This window comes from Dysidea avara, chromosome 1 (assembly GCF_963678975.1).
Source record: "Dysidea avara chromosome 1, odDysAvar1.4, whole genome shotgun sequence".
NCBI lineage: Eukaryota > Metazoa > Porifera > Demospongiae > Dictyoceratida > Dysideidae > Dysidea > Dysidea avara.
Genome location: NC_089272.1, coordinates 9,824,398 through 9,851,087, shown reverse-complemented (window position 1 = coordinate 9,851,087; position 26,690 = coordinate 9,824,398). Strand labels below are relative to the sequence as shown.

At 39.1% G+C, this 26,690-nt stretch overlaps 3 protein-coding genes across 8 annotated transcripts in view; 1 reads left to right on the top strand and 2 right to left on the bottom strand.

Moving 5' to 3' along the window:
* Positions 1-447: 447 nt before the first annotated feature.
* On the bottom strand, positions 448-1,638 carry LOC136255584 (zinc finger protein 431-like). Its single transcript, XM_066048389.1, has one exon. It carries the CDS (start codon positions 1,636-1,638, stop codon positions 607-609), a length of 1,032 nt encoding a protein of 343 aa, XP_065904461.1. The 3' UTR covers positions 448-606.
* A 29-nt stretch (positions 1,639-1,667) lies between these two features.
* LOC136255570 (PR domain zinc finger protein 14-like) lies at positions 1,668-16,109 on the bottom strand. The gene is made up of 6 exons (XM_066048364.1): positions 15,922-16,109; positions 8,488-8,565; positions 4,423-4,521; positions 2,581-2,861; positions 2,296-2,533; positions 1,668-1,975 (listed from the first exon to the last, which is right to left on the bottom strand). Exons 1-6 carry the CDS (start codon positions 15,974-15,976, stop codon positions 1,668-1,670), a joined length of 1,059 nt encoding a protein of 352 aa, XP_065904436.1. The 5' UTR covers positions 15,977-16,109.
* The window catches only part of LOC136255195 (zinc finger protein 431-like), a 134,361-nt gene continuing 123,567 nt past the window's right edge, over positions 15,897-26,690 (top strand). For 2 of the 6 annotated variants that reach the window (XM_066047932.1, XM_066047936.1), the window contains exons 1-4: positions 15,911-16,194; positions 18,367-18,459; positions 21,054-21,164; positions 22,793-23,073. In XM_066047932.1, the coding sequence (XP_065904004.1) occupies positions 16,107-16,194; positions 18,367-18,459; positions 21,054-21,164; positions 22,793-23,073 (573 nt within the window). In that variant the 5' untranslated portion in view covers positions 15,911-16,106. Of the gene's footprint in view, positions 16,195-18,366; positions 18,460-21,053; positions 21,165-22,792; positions 23,074-25,197; positions 25,436-26,690 lie in introns of all 6 variants that reach the window. The other 4 variants (XM_066047919.1, XM_066047946.1, XM_066047926.1 and 1 more) reach the window with 4 other exon arrangements.

Genomic DNA, 26,690 nt, shown 5'->3' with positions numbered 1-26,690 from the left:
CATTTCTGAAATATAAATGACTCACAACATGCAAGTGCCAATCAGCAGCCAATTGCTGTGTACTCACATACATACAGACTGGTAGCAGCTCAAACAATAACATGTATAATACCATACCTGTTTAGTACATAGTGACAAAGTACCTGTCTACATAGTGACATAGTACCTGTTTAGTACATAGTACATACCATTTATGTAACAATGTAGCACTAATTAATGTTGATGCATGTTTAGTACATAGTGACAAATTCCATACGTAGCAACAATGGTAATGCACAGCATGTGTATACGCAGCGAGTATGGTATTAACTGGGAATAACATGGGTATAGCAGTGAAATTGGGATAAATACCACTCTTGCTGCATTGAAAATGCAAATTCTAATGCAACACTCATGGTATTTATCCCAAATTTCACTGCTACCCATGCTATTACTAGTATGAATATTAATTTACATAATGAATAATGAATGTTATACTGTTAAAACTAAAACCATGTCTATGAATGGAAGACCATTAGATGATGTAATGTAACAACTTAGCTCTGCAATATGAGCTTGTAAATGTTTTATTAGTAAATATACTTGTGGGGAAAACCCTCCCCACAATTATTCTTGATATTTGTATGGCTTTGCATTAGTATGAGTTATTAAATGACAATTAAGATGGTGAGATCTGGAAAATGTTTTATTACAATATTGACATTGGTACGGTTTTTCTCCTGTATGAGTTCTTAAATGACATTGGAGACCACTGTGGTTTGTAAATGTTTTTTGACAGTGTTGACAGTGATAGGGCTTTTCTCCTGTATGAGTTTGTACATGTCTCCTGAGTCCAGACTTTTGTGCAAAGTCCTTCTTACAAAATTGACACTGGTGGGGCTTCTCCTCAGTATGAGTTGCTAAATGATGTTGAAGATGGAGTGATCTAGAAAACATTTTCATACAACAGTGACATTGATAATGCTTTCCTATTGTGTGAAATGCAAAATGGGCCCGTAGATTACTATAGTCTGCAAATGCTTTTTGACAACATTGACATTGGTATGGCTTCTCTCCAGTATGAGTTCTTAAGTGGACTTTAAGTGTGGAGTTATATGCAAAGGCCTTTTTGCAAAACTGACAATGGTAGAGCTTCTCTCCAATATGAGTTGTTAAATGACATTTAAGAGTGTCAGATCTGGAAAATGCTTTATTACAATATTGACATTGGTACTGTTTTTCTCCTGTATGAGTTCTTAAATGAGATTGGAGACCACTGTGGTTTGTAAATCTCTTTTCACAGCGTTGACAGTGATAGGGTTTCTCTCCTGTATGAGTTCGTAAATGTCTTTTGAGTGTAGATCTTTGTGCAAAAGCCTTCTTACAAAATTGACACTGGTGGGGCTTCTCCCCAGTATGAGTTGCTAAATGATGTTGAAGATGGAGTGATCTAGAAAACATTTTCTTACAATAGTGACATTGATAATGTTTTCCCATTGTGTGAACTTTCAAATGAGCTCGTAGATTACTACAACCTGCAAAAGATTTTCGACAATATTGACATTGGTAGGATTTCTCTCCAGTATGAGTTCTTAAATGCATTTTAAGTGCACACTTTAATGCAAAACTTCTTTTAGAATGTTGGAATTGGTGGGGCATTTTTCCAGTATGAGTCAGCAAATGACGCTTTAACTGACTTTTAAATCTAAATGATTTACTGCAATATTGACACTGGAGAGGTTCTTCTCTAGTATTTTTGTGTGAACCACCGGCAGGCGAATTCGTAGTTTGTATCTGTGATATGGAATGGCCATTTTTTCATGTCTCCTAATATGTTGTTGAAGGTTGATCAGTGTAGTAAACACTTCTCCACATTTTCCACACTTGAACACTTGTGGATTAGCATCATGACAAGCTTGACTGTACTTCAAGTGAATATTAAAATTATATTTCTCCACAAACTGTGATTGGCAGTGAGCACAAGTGTATTTGGCATCTGCAACAAGCGAACATACAATATTAATAATTATATAATGCATTGAAAGGTCAGTAGACTATTCTTTTTCTTTTTAATTTGGAAGCATTCCAGGCTGGCTAAAGGCACGTTTCAACTTGCTGCCAGGGCGTGTAGACAGCATTGTGAGGATACTTCTAGTAATTTTTTTATGGGAATATGCAAAACTTTAATGCTACAACTCATGAGGAGCTCTTGAAGCTATATTAATCAATTATTTAGTTTTAAACACAATACACCTGTTGGAGTTAATAATACAGTATATCTCTCATTAGACAATTGGTATATGTATACGTACGTACCGATAATATGTTCCACTGGTAGTCCCAATAGTTTGACATACTGCTCACCATACCATACTAATAGTTCTGTGCCTGGTAGAATATCCTTAATGGTGTAGCAGTAAATATTACCCTGGTATTGGAATGATAATAAATTCTGTTCTTCTTCATTTCTAGCACAATTGATAAATCTCAACCAACTAGCATGTTCCTCATTCTTGGCATCAATGTAGTATGACTCAGAACCATTTTTCTTTACCTACAGAACAATGAATTACACATTTTTCATAACGCAAGTACACCAACCTCCCAGAAGTAACTTGTATCAGTTTCATCAGTTACATCTTCTTTCTGTACCACTTCTCCCTTGTACGGACCAATTCTAGTCCTTCTGGGTATAAACTCTTTGACAAAAACTCCCTTACCAGCATTCATAATGGAGGACATCTTCACTGTAACTTGTAGTGGTACTGGTACACTGGTAAAGGATTTTGAGTCTTGGTCCCACCCCCGGGATTCATCCAATGGTATTAGAGGACCATGTACTGGACAGTCACCATTGTATGATTTATCACAATCTTCGCAATCTGGAAAAAAGTAAAATAATAATATCTACGTAGTGCTGCATTGAAGTACGCACCCTGTTTGAAATAGCATGCATGTAATTCTCTTGTTATCAAGACACACAGTAGTGTGTCGTGCGGCCAAGAAAGCCGGTGACCACACCGTGAGTATATTTACAGGAAGAAAGAAAACAGCCTTTTCATAAGTGCATAGCTCCATGTCCCTTTCTCCAAAGCATACCATTTTTGCATTTAGCTGTACCCCAAGTATGGTACGCCACACAGAAAATCTGATTAAATTTGCAACAGCCATTTGTGAGATATGGGCGTTCAAAATTTCACTTTAATTTCTTTGTTTTTTTCTTCTTATGCCATACAGGGGGCTACGGGGGTTTAATTTTTTTTTGCACACTTTGCAAAAATTGCTATAAAATGCAAATGTGTAACTTGATTGCCTCGATTTTTGGCACAAATGAAGAGTATGTAACGGTGGATTCACGTACCAAGTTTGTTGTGAATCTGAGTAATATTCAAGGAGTTATGAGCATTTATTCACGTTAAAAAAGATCAAACTTCTGGGGTAAATATATAGAAATCACTTGAAAATTGGTGTGTAGATAGGATGATCATCATGGCAGTGCCTTTTGATAGTTTGAATAGCAATAGAGTTACAGCGACAAAGTTATAAAGCAAAAACTAAGCAAGTGTAAAATTGTGGGATTGAGACACTCTAATAGAGCAGTCACTGCGGGGTAAAAAAAAGGTGTACAAAAAATGTCAAAAAAAACTTACCAGAGTTCGAACCAGGGACCTCCATACCTAACACCTGCATCCTAAACCACTGAACCACTGCTACCTTGGCTGACCACCTCACTTAATTTCTGCTTTATAAATGAAATTTCTAGTTGAAATCTGCTTATAATCAAACGTTTGTAGTTTCATAGATCTACCAATAGAAGTACTAGATTGTTCTGGAACATTCTATGTATGTTCTATTAGAAGTCCTCAAAAAAAATGTACACTCTATTAGAGTATTACAATAATATTATCAAATATTGAATTAAATCATGCAATGAAATACATTTATAAGTCTGTTTTCAATAATCATCATTGTATCTACATAGAAAAGAAGAAATGTGAGTAAAAACAAACCTCAAAGTCAGCCATAGGCTGGTTTTGGGGCCTTATAAAGTACAAAAAGAAGTGAAATCCACACAAAAACAGCCAAGCTGTAAAAAAATGGAGCGGCCTTAAAAAGCCTGGGTGAAAAAAGGTGTGAAATCAAAGGTGGCGGACAAGAAATGGCTGCAATGATGTTAATGCTAACATTGACAACATTAACATTAAGGTGTGCATTGCTAAAATTTATTACATTCACATCATTGCAGCCATTTCTTGGCCGCCACCTTTGATTTCACAACTTTTTTCACCCAGGCTTATTAAGGCTGCACAGCTAGGCTGTTTTTGTGTGGATATTATTTATCTGCACAAAACCAGTACATACTCAGTTTAATTGGTTACAGATATTATCATCAATTGAATGTTGGCAATATAAAATTATTGGCTATACACAAAGTTTACTTACAGATAACACCATCAATGTCATCATTACCAGTGTTCCCAGAATGATGAGGTTTCAGCGTGGTAGGAATATCTTTCAATGGAGTCAACCTTATACTGAAGTCTGTAATAGACAATATGTACTGTACATACACAAGTAAAATTTACAAGTTACACTCAACAAGTTGCACATAGAAATTAGAAACCATAAGTTACATATGGTTTAAAGTTTAAAAGTGTCTTCAGGTTGACAGAAATGTTTTGGTTACTCCAGTCGGTGATACTCTGTGTATGAGAGGACCGGTTGTTCAGTTTAATTCAAAATTTTTTGCACACTTTGATAAACTAATGATAGAAGTATTACTGTACTTAGATACTAGAGGTGTACCGACATGGGTTTTCGGCATGTACTGATATTCGATATTGATGCCACCAAAAGAGGCCGATAACTGATAGTTGATCCGATATTTGCAATATAGTTAAAAGCATACATTTACCTACACTACAACATGTGCATGTATTCATTGCTATACGTACTCTGCCTGTGGTGGTACATGTGTACAGCTTGGGTTTCTATTGTGCAATCCAGACAATTATGCACCCACAAACATTTTTATGTAAAGGCCCTTCATAGTGTACTGTAAAAATATAGGGCTGGCAAATTGCACGGCATATGCATATGACCTTAATGACCTTTTTACAGGGGAGGGGTCCACTTGGCAACCCTACCAAACGACTTACAGTCGACATGGATAAGAACTTTGGCAGAGGAAACAAACCTGGCGAGAGTGTCCAGGTAGAGCCTCGGGACCTTAGCGAGAAACCTGTAAGCAAAGCAGCACCTCTACAGTTGCTACTGCCTGCACCAGGCTTGCCTACAATCTTCCACAAGCTAGCCTAGAGGATATGGGGCTTAGAATTCATAGAGATGGAGGAATTCTTTCCTACCAACAAGACAGTCTTGATGCTAGAAAACCCTACCTCAGTACAGCAAGGGGTATTGGGAGAACAGTTGCAGCAAGTGGGCAGTGGCAGGAGAGTGAGGGACATAATGACTTGGCTACAGTGTTATTCACTGTGTGTAGCAGTGATGAGCAAACAAAGACCAGAGTTGGTGGCACCCATGATAGCTCAAAAGCACAGGGTGACGCTTGTGCACACAGTGAAGGGTGGCATGTTGTGGCTACAATATGATTGGAAAGCTCGGAGAGTGATGAATGCAGATGGCCCAACATCATGGGAGAAATGTGACCCCTGGCCATTGTTCTCCTGTTTTCCGGAGGTTGGAGGAATTGAGAACCCTTTCTCTCCAGCCCATAGCCCAGGTCTGGGAAACCAGAGTGCCTATGGCATTGGAATGGGCAGTAGCCAGTTATCTGATCAACAGACTCCCAGGTCCCAATAGCTAGTTATTAAAGAAGGGTTTGCATGCCATTAGATAGAAATGGGAAGGGGGGTAGGCACCTGGGTACAGCATACAGAGAAGTATTATGAAAACGGATGTTACATTGGCTGTTCCTCTGTTGGCAGGAGTTAGTGTTAGTTATAATACACAGCAACTGCTACAACTGGATTTGTGCAGGCGCCAGGGTACAGTTCCACCAATGTTGAGGAAAGGAAACTCACCTTTAAATATAGAAGAGTGGAGGCGGTTACTAAGGGACCACCTGGATGTGGAACTGGTTCAGTACCTACTGGCAGGTATTACCGAAGGTTTCAGGATTGGTTTTGACTATAGCAAGACATGTACATCAGAAAAGTGCAACCTTTCATTGGCAGAAGATAATCCAGAGGTGGTGACAACCTACCTACAGAAAGAGGTAGATTTGGGAAGGGTGATCAGTCCATTACCAAAAGAAGTTACTCCTGAGGTTCATATTAGCCTATTTGGAGTAATCCCGAAAGGCAACCAGCCTGGCAAGTAGAGGCTGTCAACATGTCAGAACCATTATAGAAGAACTGTCATCATTATCACACATCAGTATGGATGATGTAGCAAGGGTAGTGGCCCTGTTAGGCAAGAACTCGTTTTTAGCAAAGGTAGACATTAAGAGTGCTTACAGGATGGTACCCAGAGGACAGAATGTTGTTAGGCATGGAGTGGCAAGGGTCTGTATATGTTATCTTTTGGGCTACGATCAGCCCCAAGAATTTTTACAGCCTTGGCAGATGCCATCAGGTGGGGAGCTCAACGTTGGGGTGTCACTTAGCTATTACACTATTTGGATGACTACATCACCATTGGAGCACCAGGATCCCAGGAGTGTGCTGCAAATGTGGCAACCCTTCTAGAACTGTGCAGGAGGTTAGGGGTACCGATAGCCAAGGAGAAGTGTGAAGGGCCAACCACGAAGCTGACTTATCTACTTGGGCATTGAAATTTACACAGTTACTATGGAACTGTGCCTTAAGTAAGAGCAGAAGTCCAGGAATGGCTAAGCTGTGAATCGGCCAATAAGAAACAGTTAGAATCGTTACTGGGCATATTGCAGTATGCAACAAAAGTAGTCCAGCCAGGTCGCAGGTTCGTGAGAAAGATAATTGAGCTCATGGTATCAGTGAGGAATCCCAAACGTCCTACACAGCGAATAATGAAATCCGGTTTGACCTGCAATGGTGGAGCCAGTTCATAGAGAGATTGAATGGAGTGAGTCTACTTCCTTGCCAAGGAAGACAAACTGTACACCTAGGAACTGATGCATCGGGAAGCTGGGGTTGTGCAGCAGTGTGGGGTTCACATTGATTACAGTGGGAATGGAATGACGTGGCTAGTCAGTGGAAGATTGCTCCCAAAGAATTACTACCAATTAATACTCATTTGCAAGCATGGTGTGGGGGAAGCAATGGTCAGAAAAGCAGGTAGTCTGTCACTGTGACAACATGGCAGTGGTGGAGACCATGAATGGGGATATAGTAAAGTTGCCCTGCTAATGCAACTGCTGAGGTCCCTATTATTTATCATGAACACTATAAGTGCCTCACAGAGGCTGTACACTGCCCTGGGAAAGACAATACTTGTGCTGATGCACTATCGCTACTAAATTCCACCAATTTTCACAGGCCTCAACCACTGTGGATCACGAATCCCACAGGAACTCCTAGATCTGCTAGTGAACAAGCGACCGGATTGGACATCACCACATTGGACCAGGTTGTTCACAGCTTGTATCAAACGGGTCTAGCACAATCAACACACAAGGTCTACGCAGCAGGCAAGAACCGTTTCCTAAATTTCTGCAGTAAATACAATGTGACACTACTTCCAGAAACCTGTGTTATTTTGTAGCATATCTGAAACAGGAGGGCCTACAACACCAAACTGCAAAATCTTACCTATAAGCGGTAAGGAAATTCAGAGATCGCATGGCCTGGGAGACCCGAAGATGGGTGAGATGCCCCAACTGGAGCTAGTAATTAGGGGTATGAAAAGAGAGCAAGCTGGATTTAGCAAAACTAGCCAAACTAATAGGATTAGTTTGGCTAGTTTTAGCAATTTACAATGTCACGCACATGATCAATCGTGCTGTTTTAGTGGAGTTGTGTTTTAAAAGCTTCGTGATCAGACTATCAGTAAGTGTTTATAGAATCTATTCCTAGCCGTAGAACGAACTCATAGGATTAGTTTGGCTGGTTTTAGCGATTTACAGTGTTGTTTATGTAACATTCCTTAAATAAATTCTCCACATAACTGTACTGTATTTGCCCAATTAGCTGCATAACTGTACTGCATTGACTCATATCGTACAGTTTTGCAGTTGATTAGTACTGTATGGACAATACGATACGGGGCATCGCTCTGATCCTTCCACGCAAAGTACAATACATGTACATACGTACGTATGTACGTACACCCTTGTACATGTATACGTACCTACATACATACATACAGTACTTATATAAGATATACCGAATATAAATGCCTAAAAGTGATCAAAGCTTTTTAAAGGAGGGTAGTCCATGGAACTTGTAATCCAGCACTGTGTACATGAATGTGTAAAATTTGAAAATACTGTGTACACGATGAAGTATTCTACATACAGGTATGTACACTCTGTTAAAAACTTTCCTTTAAAATGCCAATATTGCTAACCTTTCATCTTGATAACTCCAGGGGTCAGCTCTGTTTTCTTCTGTTCCTTCACCATTGTGTCATAATCAATTTCACAGTCTGTTAATGTGTAAAAATATTATACAACCATTAGATACATCAATAAATGAAGGCATTTCAGATAGACTCATGCTCCTGATTACATATAGACATATGTGTTAATGAAGACATATCAAATTAATTGCATGGCTTATATATATGATTCCGCTGAATGTTCTATTAGAGTAGTTAGGTGACTGCTCTATTAGAGTACATCGATCTCATGCACTCCCAGCACTGATTCATGCAGTATTCCATTCTTGCATAACCTTTAGCACACATCCCAGTAAATCAAGGCAAAGTAAGTTAGCTAATGACCACAAGAGTTGCTTTAGTTTGGCAACTGGGCATTGGAAAAAGTGAAGGGGCACTGCCCCTCCACTATTGAAAGTGAGAGGGGAAGGGGGCAGTTGTCCCTCCCCTCCATTCATTTCATAACCAAGGGTCCACTGTAACCGGTATTTTCAATATTTTGGTATCAAGGTTTGAACCTCAATATATAGTATTGCAACTAATAAGCCCATAAGCATCCAATAAGTGCTTTCCGGCACTTATGAGCTGTTGATACCTCAGTATGACTACATATAGAGTAGCTATATTGCAGAGTGCAAACCATGATGCATAAGCATTAAAAGTGAGGGAAATAATAGTATCTAATCCAAAACAGCCAAGCTGTAAAAAAGCAGCACAAAATTCACCTGAATTGTTGTTATTAAAATTTTTACCATTAACCTACCATCACAGCCATTTCTTGACCGCCACCTTGGATTTCACATCTTTTTTCACCGTAGCCTTTTTGAGGGCCGCACACTTTTTTTTACAGCTTGGCTGTTTTGGATTAGATTTCATTTCTTTTTGTATTTGTATACGGGACTTTTTTAACCTATCTTTTTTTCTTTACCACAGGAAGAAGAAAAGATGAAGTAGATGTACTTTTAATATTTTATCAGTAAATGTACAAATTCTATATATAATACATATATTGATTACAGAAATCTCCATGGTGGTTTCTTTGTAACTGAACACTCTACAAGGTGACTTCTTCTAGATGCTCTCTCTACAGGTGAATTGTTTGTAGCTGAACGATCTACAAGGTAACTTCTTCTAACTGATCTTTCTACAGGGTGATTTGTTTGTAGCTGAACTATCTACAAGGTAATTTCTTCTAGCTGATCTCTCTACAGGGTGATATGTTTGCATGTAGCTGAATTCTGTACAGGTGATTTGTTTGCAGCTGAACTCTTTACAGAATGGTTTCTTTGTAGCTGAATTCTCTACAAGGTAACTTTTCGAACTTTTCTAGCTGATGTCTCTACAAGGTCACTAGTTTGTAGCTGAACTCTCTACATGGTGGTTTCTTTGTAACTGAACTTTCTACAAGGTGACTTCTTCTAGCTGATCTTTCTACAGGGTGATTTGTTTGTACCTGAACTCTCTACAAGGTAACTTTTCTAGCTGATGTCTCTACAAGGTCACTAGTTTGTAGCTGAACTCTCTACATGGTGGTTTCTTTGTAACTGAACTTTCTACAAGGTGACTTCTTCTAGCTGATCTTTCTACAGGGTGATTTGTTTGTACCTGAACTCTCTACAAGGTAACTTTTCTAGCTGATGTCTCTACAAGGTCACTAGTTTGTAGCTGAACTCTCTCCATGGTGGTTTCTTTGTAACTGAACTCTCTACAAAGTAACTTCTTCTAGCTGATCTCTCTACAGGGTGATTTGTTTGTAGCTGAACTATCTACAAGATAACTTCTTCTAGCTGATCTCTCTACAGGGTGATTTGTTTGTAGCTGAATTCTGTAAAGGTGATTTGTTTGCAGCTGAGCTCTTTACAGAATGGTTTCTTTGTAGCTGAACTCTCTACAAGGTAACTTCTTCTAGCTGATGTCTCTACAAGGTCACTAGTTTGTAGCTGAGCTCTCTACATGGTGGTTTCTTTGTAACTGAACTCTCTACAAGGTGACTTCTTCTAGCTGATCTTTCTACAGGGTGATTTGTTTGAAGCTGAACTCTCTACAAGGAAACTTCTTCTAGCTGATCTCTCTACAGGGAGATTTGTTTGTAGCTGAACTCTCTACAGGTGATTTGTTTGCATCTGAACTCTCTACATGATGGTTTCTTTGTAGCTGAACTCTCTACAAGGTAACTTCTTCTAGCTGATTTCTCTACAGGGAGATTTGTTTGTAGCTGAACTCTCTACATGATGGTTTCTTTGTAGCTGAACTCTCTGCAAGGTAACTTCTTCTATTGATCTCTCTACAGGGCGATTTTTTTGTAACTGAACTCTCTACGCGGTGGTTTCTTCTAGCTGAACTATCTCTTTCCATAGTTGCATGAACTCCCTACAAGGTAACTTCTTCTAGATCTCTCTACAGGGTGACTTGTGTGTAGCTGATCTCTAAACAGGTTTCTTGTTTCTAGCTGATCTCTTGAATTCTCTTCAGGGTGACTGCTCTATTAGGATGACTGTTCTATTAGAGTATCTCGATCTCGCACTTGCTGCACCAAGTTGGATTTCGTGTTATAACTCCGTGGCTTTAAGTCTGATTCTTCTACACCATTGATGAGCCTTTCTAAGATGATTACTCCATCTGTACAACGATTTTCAAAGCATTACCCCAAGCGGTTTATCTGGTAGGCGTGGCAAGCAGTCGTTTTTTTATTAGCTAATCTCGATTGCGTAATTATTACACACTGTTGGTTTTTTCGTTGTATCTTCCTGGTTTTTAGCTCGATTTCTTTCAAACCACAAAAGGTTTGAGGTTCAATAGTTAACCTATTCACCCACCGATTGTCAGCTTCCTCCCATACGCGGTTTACCCTGTAGGCGTGACAACATATTGGTGTTATTTTTCGTGAATAATCGCTCATAACTCTTTGCCTGTTTATCGTATTCCAGCCAAAGTTGGTACAGAAATGCGCCTTTATACCCCTCTTCTGTGTGCCAAATTTCAAGGCAATCGGATATTGCGTTCGCGTTTTATAGCAGTTTTTGTAAGCGTGCGACAAGAGGAAGAAAAATAAGAAGAAAAAAAACGAAGAAACTAAGCCAATTTTCAAAGTCGCATATCTCGGGAACGCCTGAAGTGATTTCGCTCCAATTTGGAATGTGGAGTGCTGAAGTTGGAGGGCATGTCCACAGCAAAAATCGTCTTGTTTCATCAAGGAAGCACAAAGTTACGGAGGTGCGAAAATTGCGTTTTCTTTCTTCCTGTCAATATACTCACGGGTGTTACGCGCCGGCTTCTTGGGCCGCACGACACACTACCGTGTGTCTTGATAACAGTGTTACATTAGCAAAATTTCATTAAAAGCTTTCTTTGTAAATAATACTCCAAGTAACATGTGTTTTAGATATTGTGCCGTCAATATCACAGATTCGACCTTTGGCATATAATGCTGGAATTCCATACAAAATGGACTCCCATCTGGACTTCGGCATACAATATGGAATCTTCACAAAATCATTACTTTCTGTATATTCTTGTCTCACCACAGTTACGTACAGATGGAAATTAATTGTAAAAGTGTTTGAAACCCAAAGTATCAATAATTAAAAGATGGAATTTTCTCTAACCAAAATTTTGTGGGATTCAGAATCTCACACAAGATTCTCAAAAAATTTTAGTTGGCTCCCCAGGCTCCATACACCATATGTGTTGGCCTTTCTTAAGACTGCACCTTGAGGAAGTAGAGAAAGTAAGTAGGTACTTATTTAATAATATTAGGTGAAGCTGATTTTTTGTATACTAGCTGTACTCCCACAAAAATGTGATTGTTAGTAAGACATAGTGCATATTTGTAATGATATTTATCTACATGCACTTGTTGCCACTGTACAAACACATGAAATCTGAATTGACATTCCAACTGTTCATGGATACTTGATTATTATATTAATCAAAATAACATACACAGCATAATCTGGGCAAGCTGACTGTCAGAGTTATGATCAGTTTCCATCACCAACGGGTGGTGCATCACTACAAAGTGGTATGTAGCTATTCCATTTTTATTGCATTTTTCACATACAGTGGATCAGTGGTTATATGGATATCTGTAAAATTATAGCATTTTGTAGTCCTATTAGATCGTTCAATTTCTTTCTAGTTATGGCACAGTGTACATGGTACTCTGTATTGTTAATTAGGTAACGTGTTTTAATTATGTAGGTAAGCTGGATATTACATCAGCACTGATGGGCTGGTAAAGTGGCACGTGTCTTGCTATAGATAGAGTTGTTTGCCAGTTGCTTTAAGTAACAGGTATCAACATAGCCCTAGTCTCGCATGGCCACACTACAACACAAAAGAAAAAAGTGGTCTGGCCCCACGAGACTAGCATAGCCCTTTGGGATTCAATTAGAGTATTAGGTTACTCATGTGCGTTGTATTAGAGTAGGTGTGCATTCTACTAGAGCAGTTAAATGGAGTTAAAGCAACACAACAGAGCATTTATAGTCAGAGAAGAAGTTTCAGCTGTCCCTGTATAATTAATCAGGGGATGCAAATATATAATTGTATCTAACTGGAAACTCCAGGACCCACGCCTGGTAAGGTAGATGTTAGAGTAATCGAGCAGTGTAATCTGGACTGTTACCATCTTCCTTGCAGTCTTCCATTGATGAGATGTCCAGCAGTGTAATTCACCGGAGGCTGTATGCCTTGTACTTCCAGCGTGCAAGCCCCTAGACATGTGTATCTATCTATCCCTGTCATGGACAGCGTAGCAGGTGTCTTCCTTGTCTAGATACTCTGTGAAGTAGCTGATAGGAACGTAGTGTGCTCAGAGACTTGACATACCCACTACAGAACTCTCTTTTTAAACTGATTGCTGGATCATAATTGTACACACCAGATCACATGATAAACTCCCTAATATGATCAGAGGACGTACAATACTCGCGTGAGCACATAGATATAGAGTTTGTATAGGACAATTAAAAAGCAACTTTTGGAGGGTTTCATTAGAAACCAAGTACCAATTGAAAGCTTTTCTTAATGGTAAGCTGAACCACATTAGTTTGATATTAGTATAGTTGTGGCATTAGTTTTGTGACTTGAGCCCCTTTTGTCGGAGTTTTGACAGCTGTTTATTTCCCTATTCCGTTAGTACCTGCCTACTACATAACTAGCTACCACTACGTACAGGAGAATACTAAGGGTAGAGGGGATGTCATTATCGTCACTGCCCTAAAGAGCCCAATACCAATACCTAAAGAGCATTACTTTGCCACAGCACAACAGAAAGCTACTGGAGTGAGTTCTTTCTTGCCAGCAAAAATTTCAAAGCAAAAAAGTCCTTTCCGCACTCCACTACTAAAAGGAGCTCCAACCTTCTCCGCAGCTTCTTGGCCACTTCTCCAGCTGTAGCAGCTACCCCAGTCACAGGTACAACACTGATAAATGTTAACGGGTCATAAATTAAGGTTTTGCCGGGTCAAGAGTACAAGACTGACAAGACTAAGGGCAAGATTTTGACTGCAGTTGTAGATATACCTACAGCCTGGGTTAGCTTCGTTATATTGCCTGCATTTGTGGTGCTCAGTCATCATCCAGTCATTATGAACCTTGGTCAGGGTGGAGCGGGGTGGAGTCTCATTTAATGGATAATGGACTAATTAATCTTAGGTTTGTTGCTTGCATAAGTAATTTAGTTATCTTAAACTCTTTTAAAAGGTCATAAAAATAGGTCTATGTGATACCATTATTAAAGTGTCATATCTTCTACCTCTTCTCAGGCTGGGGTGGCCGCTGCTGTTGGTGAGAAGCTAAGGACACTCAATACCAGGACATTGTGAATGATAATGGAGGAGATTTTATCCCTCTTGTATGTGAGACCTTTGGTGTTTGGTCACCATATGCCCTATCAATTTTAGGATCCATAGCTGACAGAACAACTGTTAGAAACGGTTTACCTCGAAAGTTTGCTAGGCGCCAACTTCTCCAGCAACTGTCTGTGACTTTGTGGAGGTACAATGCAAAAATGATACTCCGCCAGTATTCGCTTACTGCTGACCGGGACGAATTTCCTGACTTTGACATTGGTTAAGTTAAGTACGTAGCTAGTAATAGGTAGGTAATAAGTAGTAGTATGGTGTAGTTTTCAGTATGTACGTGCGTTTCTGATTTACTAAATTGAAATTAATAGTTAAGAATAAAAAAAAAAAATTATTAAAGTCGCTCCTTGCCGTATGTTGCTCCCTGTGCTCCAGTGCGCATGACGGCTGGTCCCGGCATAGATATTAGAGAGAAGGGATAGGCAACCGAGCGCGCGCCGTGTATATCTACCATTGATTGTGGTTGAAGCACTCCTCAGTATTGATTAAATCCATGCGGACAGGATGGCAGTTTGTGGTTAAGTTGTCTTACAGTTGATTTCAACCACCTTGTGGTATTGTAGTTGATATACAAGACTTTTAATGCTTCTGGCTTCTGTTGTTTAATCGTCTTGGGTGGTTTTCATCGCCATTTATGATTTTGATCATCAATGGGTACCTCCATTTTTTGTCTACCTGTTACGAAGAACAGAAGTCTAGTTCCACTGGGGAAATAGTGCTGAAGTCTTCGCAATACTTTGAAGTTTTGCACAATACCACTGAAAGATTTTTCTCGCATAACAGCGCTTGTGTTGAAGTTGATAAATCATGGAGTAGTATTTTAAAGAACCGAGATGAGACTGCCAAAGGGCATTAATCAAGCGGAATAATAAAATGAAGTACACCATGCAAAACTATGTTACTTTAGGGTTACTGTGGCATTGTTTGCCAGTCGAAAGTGAACTTACCATGAACACAACAGGTACACAAAAAAATCGTGTCAACTGAGATTAAAATGATTGATGGCGGCAAAAACTCACAACAAGACTTACAATAGGAGTTTGCCTAGTACTTGTAAAACATAAAGAGATTGTCATGAAATACTCCACGCCCGTAGAAAGTAGTCCAGAGCAGAAAACACTATTTTGGCCTCATGAATTCACCAACGGCGGAGTGTTTCAGGGCGCGCGCTAGTTTCTAATCCCTGTGCTCTAACACTCGCTCTAACACGGTACAATGCAAAAATGATACTCCGCCAGTATTCGCTTACTGCTGACCGGGACGAATTTCCTGACTTTGACATTGGTTAAGTTAAGTACGTAGCTAGTAATAGGTAGGTAATAAGTAGTAGTATGGTGTAGTTTTCAGTATGTACGTGCGTTTCTGATTTACTAAATTGAAATTAATAGTTAAGAATAAAAAAAAAATTATTAAAGTCGCTCCTTGCCGTATGTTGCTCCCTGTGCTCCAGTGCGCACGACGGCTGGTCCCGGCGAGTTTATAAACCATAGATAATTCCTTCAGCTGATTTTACACTAATACACAAGTGGCAACACACCTTCACGTTCCTGCTGTCGCTCTTTCCAATGCTCTGATGTACAGTTCGAGTTCATTTGAGAAGTAGAATCTTGAAGTGTCTTCGCCTAGGGTGTCTTGGGATATCAATGGCGAAAATATTGTGCGGCGCTTAACCAATGCGTCTACAGATTGAGGATCCATGCGCCATGAGCTCGAGGCCAGTACATGATGAGCAGTAGTCCGAAGGCCACCTCAGCTGATAGATATGGAATTTGCTCAAACAGGGATGAAGCGAAAGCGCAGGAAAGTGAAGGTACAGTTTAGCTAAGTAAGGGGGTTTCAGGACACTTCGTTTGTAATCCGCTGCTGTAGGATCAAATGCAAGAGGTAGTCACTACCAATAGTCCTGTAAAACCATCTGCGACCTGGATCAAGTTGAAAATGTATCCTGATTTTTTCCTGAAAAAGGGCCTTGATTGCTTGAAAATTTAACACATATTCTCGTTTTATTTTCAACCGAACTTTTTTTTAGCTTGATCGCTACCTTCGATTTCTTGATCGCTTGATTATTGGTTAAGTACAAATTTAGCCTTGACTGCTTGTTTTGGTTTTGATCCAGATCACAGATGCTATTGTTAGGGACTACCCCTTGTCACGTCAGCAATGATAATATGAGTGGCTCACAACTACATGTCAACACCAGCCAATCTCAAAATAAGTAGAACACTGTATAGTCCTGCCTCCATTTGTCCTGCCTTGATATTCGTGTTTCAACACTCCACCTCTTAAGTGATATTGCTTCACAGTTTACAAACGTTCTCAATTGTTTGTCAAGTTGTTGTCTCAATTTTTAAACACAGACGGACTGTACTATATAGTCCTGCCACATCGGATTTTCCTCGAAAAGAACTGGAACACAGGAGAGTCCATGGTGTATATACAGCAGATTGCATTTCCATTTCTAAAAATTGCATGCATGTGCACGCAAGATTGAAAATGCTTTGTTTTACAGAACAAATTTATGATTTCTAGTCTGTAAAAGTAGCTCCGTAAAGAAATTGTGCGCATCATTTACCTTCAGCATTCAATGCTACGTAGGTGAAATGGCATTCCAAATGTATGTGCAATAAGCAATATTCCGTATTCTTCTGTTGTTGCTGGTTTTTCTTGTATTGTAAAGGGGCGCATCTTTCTCTCGATAAATCCATTGTAGCAAGAGTAAATAATGGAAGAGGGGGTATCCAACTGCCATATACTGCATCAAAAATGATTACATCAAGTAGAGAAGCCACCCTGTAGTGCTGTCAAAATAAGTGTTGAATGAAGTAATAAACACCTGCTAGCTCAGATTTGACTTTAATTATCATGCCTGGGCACTTCAGACTAGCAGGTGTTTATTACTTCATTCAACACTTACTTTGACAGTACTACGGGATGGCTTCTCTACTTGATGTAATATTTTTGATGTAGTACAGTAGGACCTCGATTATCCGAACTTCCATTATCCGAACCCTCGATTATCCGAACAGTAGCGGTGACTGTTCTATTAGGGTATTTTGTCAACAGGTGTATGTTCTATTAGAATATTTTGTCACAGGTGTATGTTCTATTAGAGTATTTCAACAGAGCTCTGTATATAAATGTATGGGCTTCAGTTATCCGAACAAATTCACTTTTCTGAACACTTTTGTGATTCAGCTGACACAAAGGTGTTCGGATAATGGAGGTCCTATTGTATATGGCAGTTTTGTTGTAGTATTAGGCTCAGTAGCTTTTCACTCAAAATAGTGTTATGGTCAAACATGTCCTACTACTACAAAAAATACTGTTCACACCTGGGACAGCATGGTTGGTCACATGCCCTCATCTGCCGCTCACATGACTTCTCTACATATACAATGGTGGTACTTGAAAATGTGTCAAATTGTTAAGTTAACAAGTTGTTGCGAATTGTTCCTGGAGCTATTTTGCTAAATTCCCAAACAAAAAACAGCTTTTCTGAAAAAAAGTACATCCAAGTAAAAGCAGATTGATTACTAAGTATTGAAGTAGTGATTCTAGTGTGTAGCCATGTGTAAGATGTGGATGTTGTAGTAATATATGAAACATATTACTTGCTATGGTTCGAAATGCCCAAAATCGATATCCCTCAATCAACTAACTATTAATTTTGTGGTGTAAGGCAGCCAAGCTTCTGGTAGAACGATAGTAATGTCTAATAAGTATGTTAGTTAGTATGCATGTTCTTGTATGCAGCAAGAGCCCTTCTCTATAATGGAGTCTTGTATGCAGTGTTAAAGGTTTTTCATGCATATCACTTTGTAAACTGGCCTTTGCACATCCCTAAAAGCAGGCTGAGTAAAATTGCCTATGGAGATCAGCTAGACTGTTTTTTTTTTTTCGAGCTCCTGAATAAAAAAGTTGTGTAAGCACAAAACTACGTACACACATTATTGTGTGTTCTATTAGAATATTCTCTTTACAGATTGTGACAGTGTGTACACTCCAGTAAAGAAGAAACAGAAGATAATGGACAATGATATGGACTGGACTAGAGGAGGAGTTGTAAAGTTGAAAGGTGAGTGTATTTATAAGTAATTGCTGGGTGATGGTGGAAGGCATGCATTGACTAATGCCTTGCCTATTGTGATATTTACGCTGGTGCCTGGTTTCCAGATATCATTTTCAAACAAGGTTGCTTGCCTTATGTAATTAGCCAAATTCCTACACACACACACACACACACACACACACACACACACACACACACACACACACACACACACACACACACACACACACACACACACACACACACACACACACACACACACACACACACATACACTCACACACACACACACACACGCACACACACACACACACACAAGCAAAGCCACTAGCAGTCATGCCTACTCAGTGGGCCAGCACTGGGGCACCTGTGTGCTGCTCAGGGTTCTATGAGTCAGCATCTGCTGAGCAGGACTAGTAACCCACAGGGGGCTGTATCATGTCTCACAGGTAAAGGTGTGGGCAGAGGTCCCACCTGGTCCTTCTTCCACTATGCAAGACATGGTTAAAGTTGGCATTTGCTTCCCCAGTTAATACCTTTGATGTTATAGCTGGGTGGGCTGCTTCCCCAGTTGACACCAGGTCACCAGGTCCCCATTAATACAACTGGGCAGACTGGAGCAGTGTGAGTGAAGTTTCTTACTCAAGGAAGCAACAACAACACCAAAGTGGTGTAACTAGGAATTGAACCTGGGAACTTTCGATTATCAGGCTGATACCCTAACCACTTGGCTATGCACACATGCACACACACAATATACACAATTACTATACCACTCACGCAACACACAAAAGCAAAGTCTTTGGCTACCACTAGTGCCTATCTAGCACTGGGACACCTGTGCGTTACTCAGATTCTATGAGTCAGCACCTGTATATCCTCCTGGGATAGGACTGGTATCTTTGATGACAATAAAGAATACAGTGAAGAGAGACAGAGATTTATTGTAGACACCATTACAAAAGGTGTGAGAACAAAGAGAGCCATTTCTCACAAGAAACTTAGTCTTTTGACGAATTCAAACACTACCGATGACCTAGCTGGCGAATAGCACGGTGATGATGCTAATCCAGACTATCACAATCATCTCATGGTCATCGGTGGTAATGGCAGTATGTAAGATGGGGAGACTCCTTGTTGCCCACTAAATGCTCCATCCAGAGGGCGATCTTTATCACAAAATGACTGAGGACATTGAAATGGGCCGGTTGTTGCCATTGTGAAATGCATTTGAATCTCTTGATTGTTTGTACCTCAGCTGCACCTCTGCATTTGAAGCCACCATTTTGATTGTGCCTGTGGCTTATACTAGACACTGGCAGTGACTAATACCAACTACTTGAAGTGATTGCAGGTCTTCCCTTTGATATAACAACGCCTATCAACAGGTCTTTTGCAGCGAAGCCTTGTACTAGGTACTGGAGTTTACTAATTATACTTAAAGTGGCTGAGAACAGTTTCTGTATGGCTTCACCATGAAATTTGCAGGGCCTAAAACAAGCAAATTATCTCCATGAAGTGCATTGTACTAACAGAAATCTATGAAGCAATTTGTTCTCTACCGTTTACAACAAACAGGAGCTCTCTGTGATACGTGTAGTGCAAGTTACACATTTAGCCCTTCAAAGTGAACTCTTCCTTTGTGCTTGGCGCTATGAGGCTGGATTCACTGTTAGACACTATTTACCTGATTATCTATCATTGTGCGGAGCTACTTTTCCTACCAGGTCTTTAGTTCACGCTTTAATGCTACCCATGTCACACAAAAGATTTGAAATGGTTTTTTTTTTAAATTTGCCACTGCCAGGCAGAAGCGAATATTAAAAATCGGCTTCCGCACAATTGCAGCTTATTACTACTGCTTGCCTATCCAAAATTCAACAGTCGTATCTTGAAAAACCGGCAATAGTTAATTTTTGTATGGAGGCTTGTAATAATAGCACGCAGTGATCTTGTTGTAAATGCTGTGATGATGTGTGCTTACTCAACATAATTATATTCATTTGCAAATGACAGGAACTGGTGGTCAACCACAGTAATGATTATATTTAAGCCTCATAGCTAATTTGATTGCTTGCATAACACTGTTGAAACCTTATGAAAACTGTTCCGAGCCACACAGGGGGTAGGACAGGACCACGTGAACGTGTAATAATGTTGTACAAGTACTGAAAGTATTTCACATGAGCTGAATAGACCATTTGCAAAAAGTAGACGATGGGGCTACATATTTTAGTTCTGTTTAGTGTCTTGTTTGTAATGGTGTGATTCACGATTGGAAAAACGTTGCCATTAGGGAGTAATTAGATTTGCAATGATGATGATGTGTGGCAGCACGGCTACAGTAACAGTGAATCATTGGTTGTACAATCTGTTACTTTGAACTGGTGCACACGTGGTCTTGTCCTACCCAGGTATGATGCAACATTATAACTCAGTGTGTTTTGAAGGGGCAATACAGGTGTTAGATACTAACTTACATTGCTGCATATATACAGTAGGTGGTCATGTATGTGGTAGACAAACATGGTTGTACATATGTACATGGTTGTAAACAGGTGTATTCGTGTTTTGGTGTGCATACTTGTTCTCTATTACAGACTTCAGTATAAGGTTGACTCCATTAAAAGATATTCCTACCACACTGAAACCTCATCATCCTGGGAACACTGGTGATGACAACGTTGACAGCAGTATTGACGGTGTGATCTGTAAGTAATAGCTTTAAGGACAAAATTATGTAAACACTATAATGTAATAGAGTTCAGCTACTTCTGATCATGAAGCTACAGTACAAATTTACTAGTTTTGTTAAAAGACTGTTTTATTAAAGTAGCACGATAACTTATAGTAGTGGTGACTCTAGAATGTTTTAATGTGCGTATGATACCATCTAAGTTCAAAAGGGAAACATGTGCTATATTTTCCTTTGTATGGCAATAAAGCACACTTTGCGTGAACCTTAAAAATAACAACCCACGGAGACATCGGAATGACCACAATAACTCCTACTAACAAAGCTGTCAGCAACATTACCACAGAAAGTAGCAATGTTTGTAATTCCAATGCAACAATCATATGACTCAGTCTTAAATTATTCACTGAACTGTCTGCCATTGTCAGTTCATTTGAATTTCTTGAGAGGCCGCTCGATGTTCAATCTTGCTGTGCTGTTGGCCACACTTGCAAACAACAGTTAGATAGCTGTGCAAACTGTCACTCAAATGTGTAGCTAGCCTTCGTCATTTGTTCTCTGTTAGATACTAGGTTTCTTACAGTCATCGCAGCATTCCAGCTAGGTAAAGATAAACTGTATTAATCGCTGGGCTTCTCGACTATAACTCCAGGTTCATACATTAAAACAGAAAGCACGACATATGCTAGTGCACTATGGAAAATATAACACTTTGATGTAGTCTCGAGCCAAATATAACATTCAGCTTTGCTTCGTCGTGCTATATTTGTTTCTTGACCACACCCTTGTGCTATATTTTCTGTAGTGCACTTGCCATGGTGTATTAAGTGGTAGACCTGCTCTTCTGCTAGTACATTTCATAGTGTATATGAACTATCAATTGAGCTTTTCATAGAATATTTTAGAGGAATGGATGAATTTCACAATAACTAAAGTGTCCTCTAGCAACCTGAATTTCACAGCATTTGTAGGGTGAATGTCTAAAGAGGAGAGCATATGTAGGTCATGAGATGACATAATGAGTTTGTAGTATTCCTGTACATTACCTATGAGAGGGGGAAACAGTTGCTGCTTCTAGGCAATTACATAGATAATCTACTGAAAAACCACAAATTTAAGACATATCACATCTCAATGTAACATTATTAATGTTAAAGTCAAAATCAAGTTTTAAAATGATAGAGTACGTATCATGAGATATGACATTTTAAATTTGTGATTTTACCATACATTTACATTTATGTATGTGATTACGTAACCAGTAGGGGCAACTGTTGTCCCATCTCATAGATAATGTATGGGATAAATTTAAAAATGTCATATCTCACGATATACATGCTCTATCATTTTAAACTTGGAGAGGTTACTTTGGACATTAACACCTACAAATACTATAAAATTCAGGTGCTAGGGGCAACCATCAAAACGTTTAAGTATGAAATTCATCTATTGAAAAGCCAAATGCATTACATATGTATTTCAAACTGGCACTACTTAAATGACTGGTCTATTAGCGTATCCTGAGCATGAGTTAAATAAGCACACACTCCAGTATTATACTCCAATGACCTTATGGCATTAATTCTCATGATTGTTAGATTGATCCACAGACATAGTTAACAAAGATTTCTTCACTTTCTCTAGTTTGTGTCGCTTGTGATAAATCATACCATGGTGACTGTCCAGTACATGGTCCTCTAATACCATTGGATGAATCCCAGGGGTGGGACCAAGACTCAAAATCCTTTACCAGTGTACCAGTACCACTACAAGTTACAGTGAAGATGTCCTCCATTATGAATGCTGGCAAGGGAGTGTTTGCCAAAGAGTTTATACCCAGAAGGACTAGAATTGGTCCGTACAAGGGAGAAGTGGTACAGAAAGAAGATGTAACTGATGAAACTGATACAAGTTACTTCTGGGAGGTGATATTGTGATAATGCTATAGGCTAAAACAATCAAAACATATGTAGTAAATATATTCTCACCCTTGGTCATCTCAATAGCAGAAATAAGAAACGGTGGTTTTGTTTACTACTATTTAGTCTCTCCCACGCCTATACCTGTAGTTTGAGGGTAATCTGCACTTTATACAAGTATAAGAAAAAATTAGAAATTTTAAATTAGAGTAGGAACAGTGTATAATGCTGCAATAAAAAGTACCGAAACAAGCTGGATCAGAGTAGTATGTAATGTCCAAATACTGTAAAACAATAAGTATATTCGTATAGTGGGAAATTTTCGAGGGATGAAATTTTCGCGAAACTGAAAAATACGATTCTCATGTTTTTAAATTCACGAAAGTCTAGAAAGCGGGTAATAGCTATGTGTATAAACTGAAACGTTTCACAATTATATTTTCACGAAGCTATCATCACTTGCAAAATTCACGAAAGTTTCGTCCCTCGAAAATTTCTGGCTATACAGATTCTTATTATTGTTTTACAGTATTTGGACATTACGTACTACTCTGATCCAGCTTATTTCGGTACTTTTTATTGCAGCACTATACACTGTCCTCCTAAAATTCCTACTTTTTTCTTATACTTGTTTGTGAAGTTTTTTGCATGCTCATGACCACTAAATAGCGAGCTTTTCACAAAACTAGATACAATATTTTAAAAGAGTTAATTGCTTCACTATTATACTAGATTATGACTCGTACAATAACAACTGATAAGAGGGCGTGGCTCATGAAAGAAGCACATGTAGTAACGCGTCCACATTTAATTTAGCACGTGGGGTCAGACCCGAATAATCTGTAAAGCAGGACTTGGATGACCCGACTCGGTATAACATTGTTACTAAATAAATTATATTTATTGACTTACACATTGCTATATAGTTCGCCGTGAGTTGCTCTCTGATTGATATCAACAGCAAGTCATGTATGCGTGTGTTCAAATAGTTTGGTGCAACCGGCAATCACGTGTATTTGAATAGTTTGATGCAATATACACTGGTAGATGGAAGCTATACTGTAGCCAAGAGTTCATAATATAAAAAGAGAGGAGAGTGTCCTACTGCAGTATAGCCTGTATAAACGCATATCTCAAAGTTATGATGCAATACCTATAGTCACTTTCAATGTGTTAGTTGGTCAGTCATGCACTCAGCATTAAGTTTCAATAACCATTGTAGTTATGGCTTCAATAAGCAGTCCACTGATGGCATTGTCAACACTCCTTAACACTTTACGTGTTGACATGATATCCTAAAGAAATCAAAGTTTTACTGCATTACTTCGAGATACCCGTTTATACAGGCTATACTGTAGTAGGACACTCTCCTCTCTTTTTATATTATGAACTCTTGCTGTAGCCTATTAACACTCAGCGGTAGAGCCTTGGCTGATGGCCATGGTAAAGAAGGATAAAAGGTAAGACAATAGCCCAAGCATTGTATGTTTATCAATATACCAAAGGTTTTTTCTTAAGCGAACTAGAAACGTTTCTGCGAAAGAATTAGGGCTATAGCTGTAGCCAGTTTCCGCTACGCTTGACTGAAGGCGTCAGGTAGGCAGGCAGTAGAAATTTCCATTGAATAATTTTTTTAAATTCTGTAGCAACTTGACGGAAACGTTTTGAGTCAATCTGAAGACACTTTTGGGCTTGGTTTTATCCAACCAATACTGTCATGTTGCTGCGAGGAAAATCGTGGCAGGTTTTAGTGTTATATTATATCACGTATCACCCCCACACCTTCAATGTCCCTACTGTACAGTACTATTGTACTGTATGATAGATGTGTACAGGATTTCCTAACAGAGTAACTCTGTGTATGCAAATTAATTTTACTTTAATTTGAAGTGTCCAGCAAAGTAGACATTGGAAGTAGAGCTCAAACCTCAATTATAATAGTGTTCAGATAAGTGAATTGTTTTGATAACTGAACATTTGCAGAGCTCTGAAACACTCTAATAGAACATTCATTTCCAATTTTTATGTACAGGGTAAATGAGGGTTGGGTAGCTGATGGTTTATTGTAATGCTTAAGGTCTAAGCACTGACTGCCTGTTTTACTCTTGCTGATGTCTAATGCCATTCTAGGTTATGAAGGGTAACTCTGAGTCATACTACATTGATGCCAAGAATGAGGAACATGCTAGTTGGTTGAGATTTATCAATTGTGCTAGAAATGAAAAAGAACAGAATTTATTATCATTCCAATACGAGGGTGATATTTACTGCTACACCATTAAGGATATTCTACCAGGCACAGAACTATTAGTATGGTATGGTGAGCAGTATGTCAAACTATTGGGACTAACAGTGGACTACATGTTTGGTAAGAATACAATATAGCATGTGCAATAGATAAGAAGGTGTGAATTCCATTTAGTATTAAACAAAACTTGTGTTATACTCATTGTTAAAGCACATCTGTCTGTCTGTCTGCCTTTTGATGCACCAAATATCATATGGAAAGGGTTTCAAGGGCTTCAGGAAACTCCTTCTGCAAAGTTTAAATTGCTAGTTTTTTTGCATTAGTTAATGAGTGTTCTTGATACAATATAGGTTTTCTTTAATCTGTTTAGTAAATTTAGGGGATAAGATAAACCCCACCAAGTTAGGATATCATTATCAACCTGAGGCAGAGGTGTTGATAAAAGATATTCTATGAGTGCAGGTGTGGTTTATCTGGCTTCTATCCCGCACTTTAAAGCATTTGACTTCATTAACAATCTAAATTGAGGTGTTGATAACGTGTTATGACATGCCTTATATCCCACACTTTAAAGCATTTTACTTCATAAAGGACTACAACAAGGATAGTAAAGTTGTGTATGGCTTCAATTTTGCTGTGCTTGCAGCTATATATCATACAGTACAATAGTAACTGTATAGTAGGGACTACAAAGGAGTAGGCGCGGCCCATGAAATAATATCACCCTAATAACAGCCTCAATTTCCCCTGACAATGATGAGGCAGTATTGGTTAGGTAAAACTAAGCCCAAACAAGCTTTCAGATCGACCCGAAACGCTTTCAACAAGTTGCTACAGAATTCTAAAAGTAATTTAATTAACGGAATTTTCTAGTGACTGACTGACTGAGTAATTGACGATGCCTTCAGACAAGCGTAACTTGATAACGACTAAGGCTATGGGCTTGATTTTTTCACTGTTCGACGTTGCTTAGGCCCGCCAGGTGCCTTTTGGCATACCGCAGTATGTACAATTCATTCTTCATGGACTTACCAGTGTCCTCCTTTGTGTCCCATTCATCCTTGCTGACAGCGAAAAGTGTCGATTTGGCGATAGCACATGATGGCTTCCCTTCCCTGTAACGGAAATTGTCTGTATTTGTCATAGTGGCTATTTTGATAGCAGAGGTGCTTTTCAAACAGTTCTTTATTCGTACTGCTGTGTACCAGGTTGAACATAGCTGACAACGAAGCGTAATGGATACTTCACTTTTCAGATGATAATTGATATAACCGGGGCACACGACACCATTTCGTTCTTTCGGTATGCGTGGATTGCAGAGGTGCTTTTCAAACAGTTCTTGATTCGAAATGCTGCGTAACAGGTTGCACAAAGC

Excerpts from the sequence above, each read along its gene's own strand:
- LOC136255570 (XM_066048364.1), bottom strand. The coding sequence starts at position 15,976 with ATGAACTCGAACTGTACATCAGAGCATTGGAAAGAGCGACAGCAGGAA. Across the intron at positions 2,534-2,580 it reads ATACAAGTTACTTCTGGGAG|GTAAAGAAAAATGGTTCTGA; the intron begins GTTGGTGTACTT and ends ATTGTTCTGTAG. Across the intron at positions 1,976-2,295 it reads ACCAGTGGAACATATTATCG|ATGCCAAATACACTTGTGCT; the intron begins GTACGTACGTAT and ends CGCTTGTTGCAG.
- LOC136255584 (XM_066048389.1), bottom strand. The coding sequence starts at position 1,638 with ATGCCCCACCAATTCCAACATTCTAAAAGAAGTTTTGCATTAAAGTGT.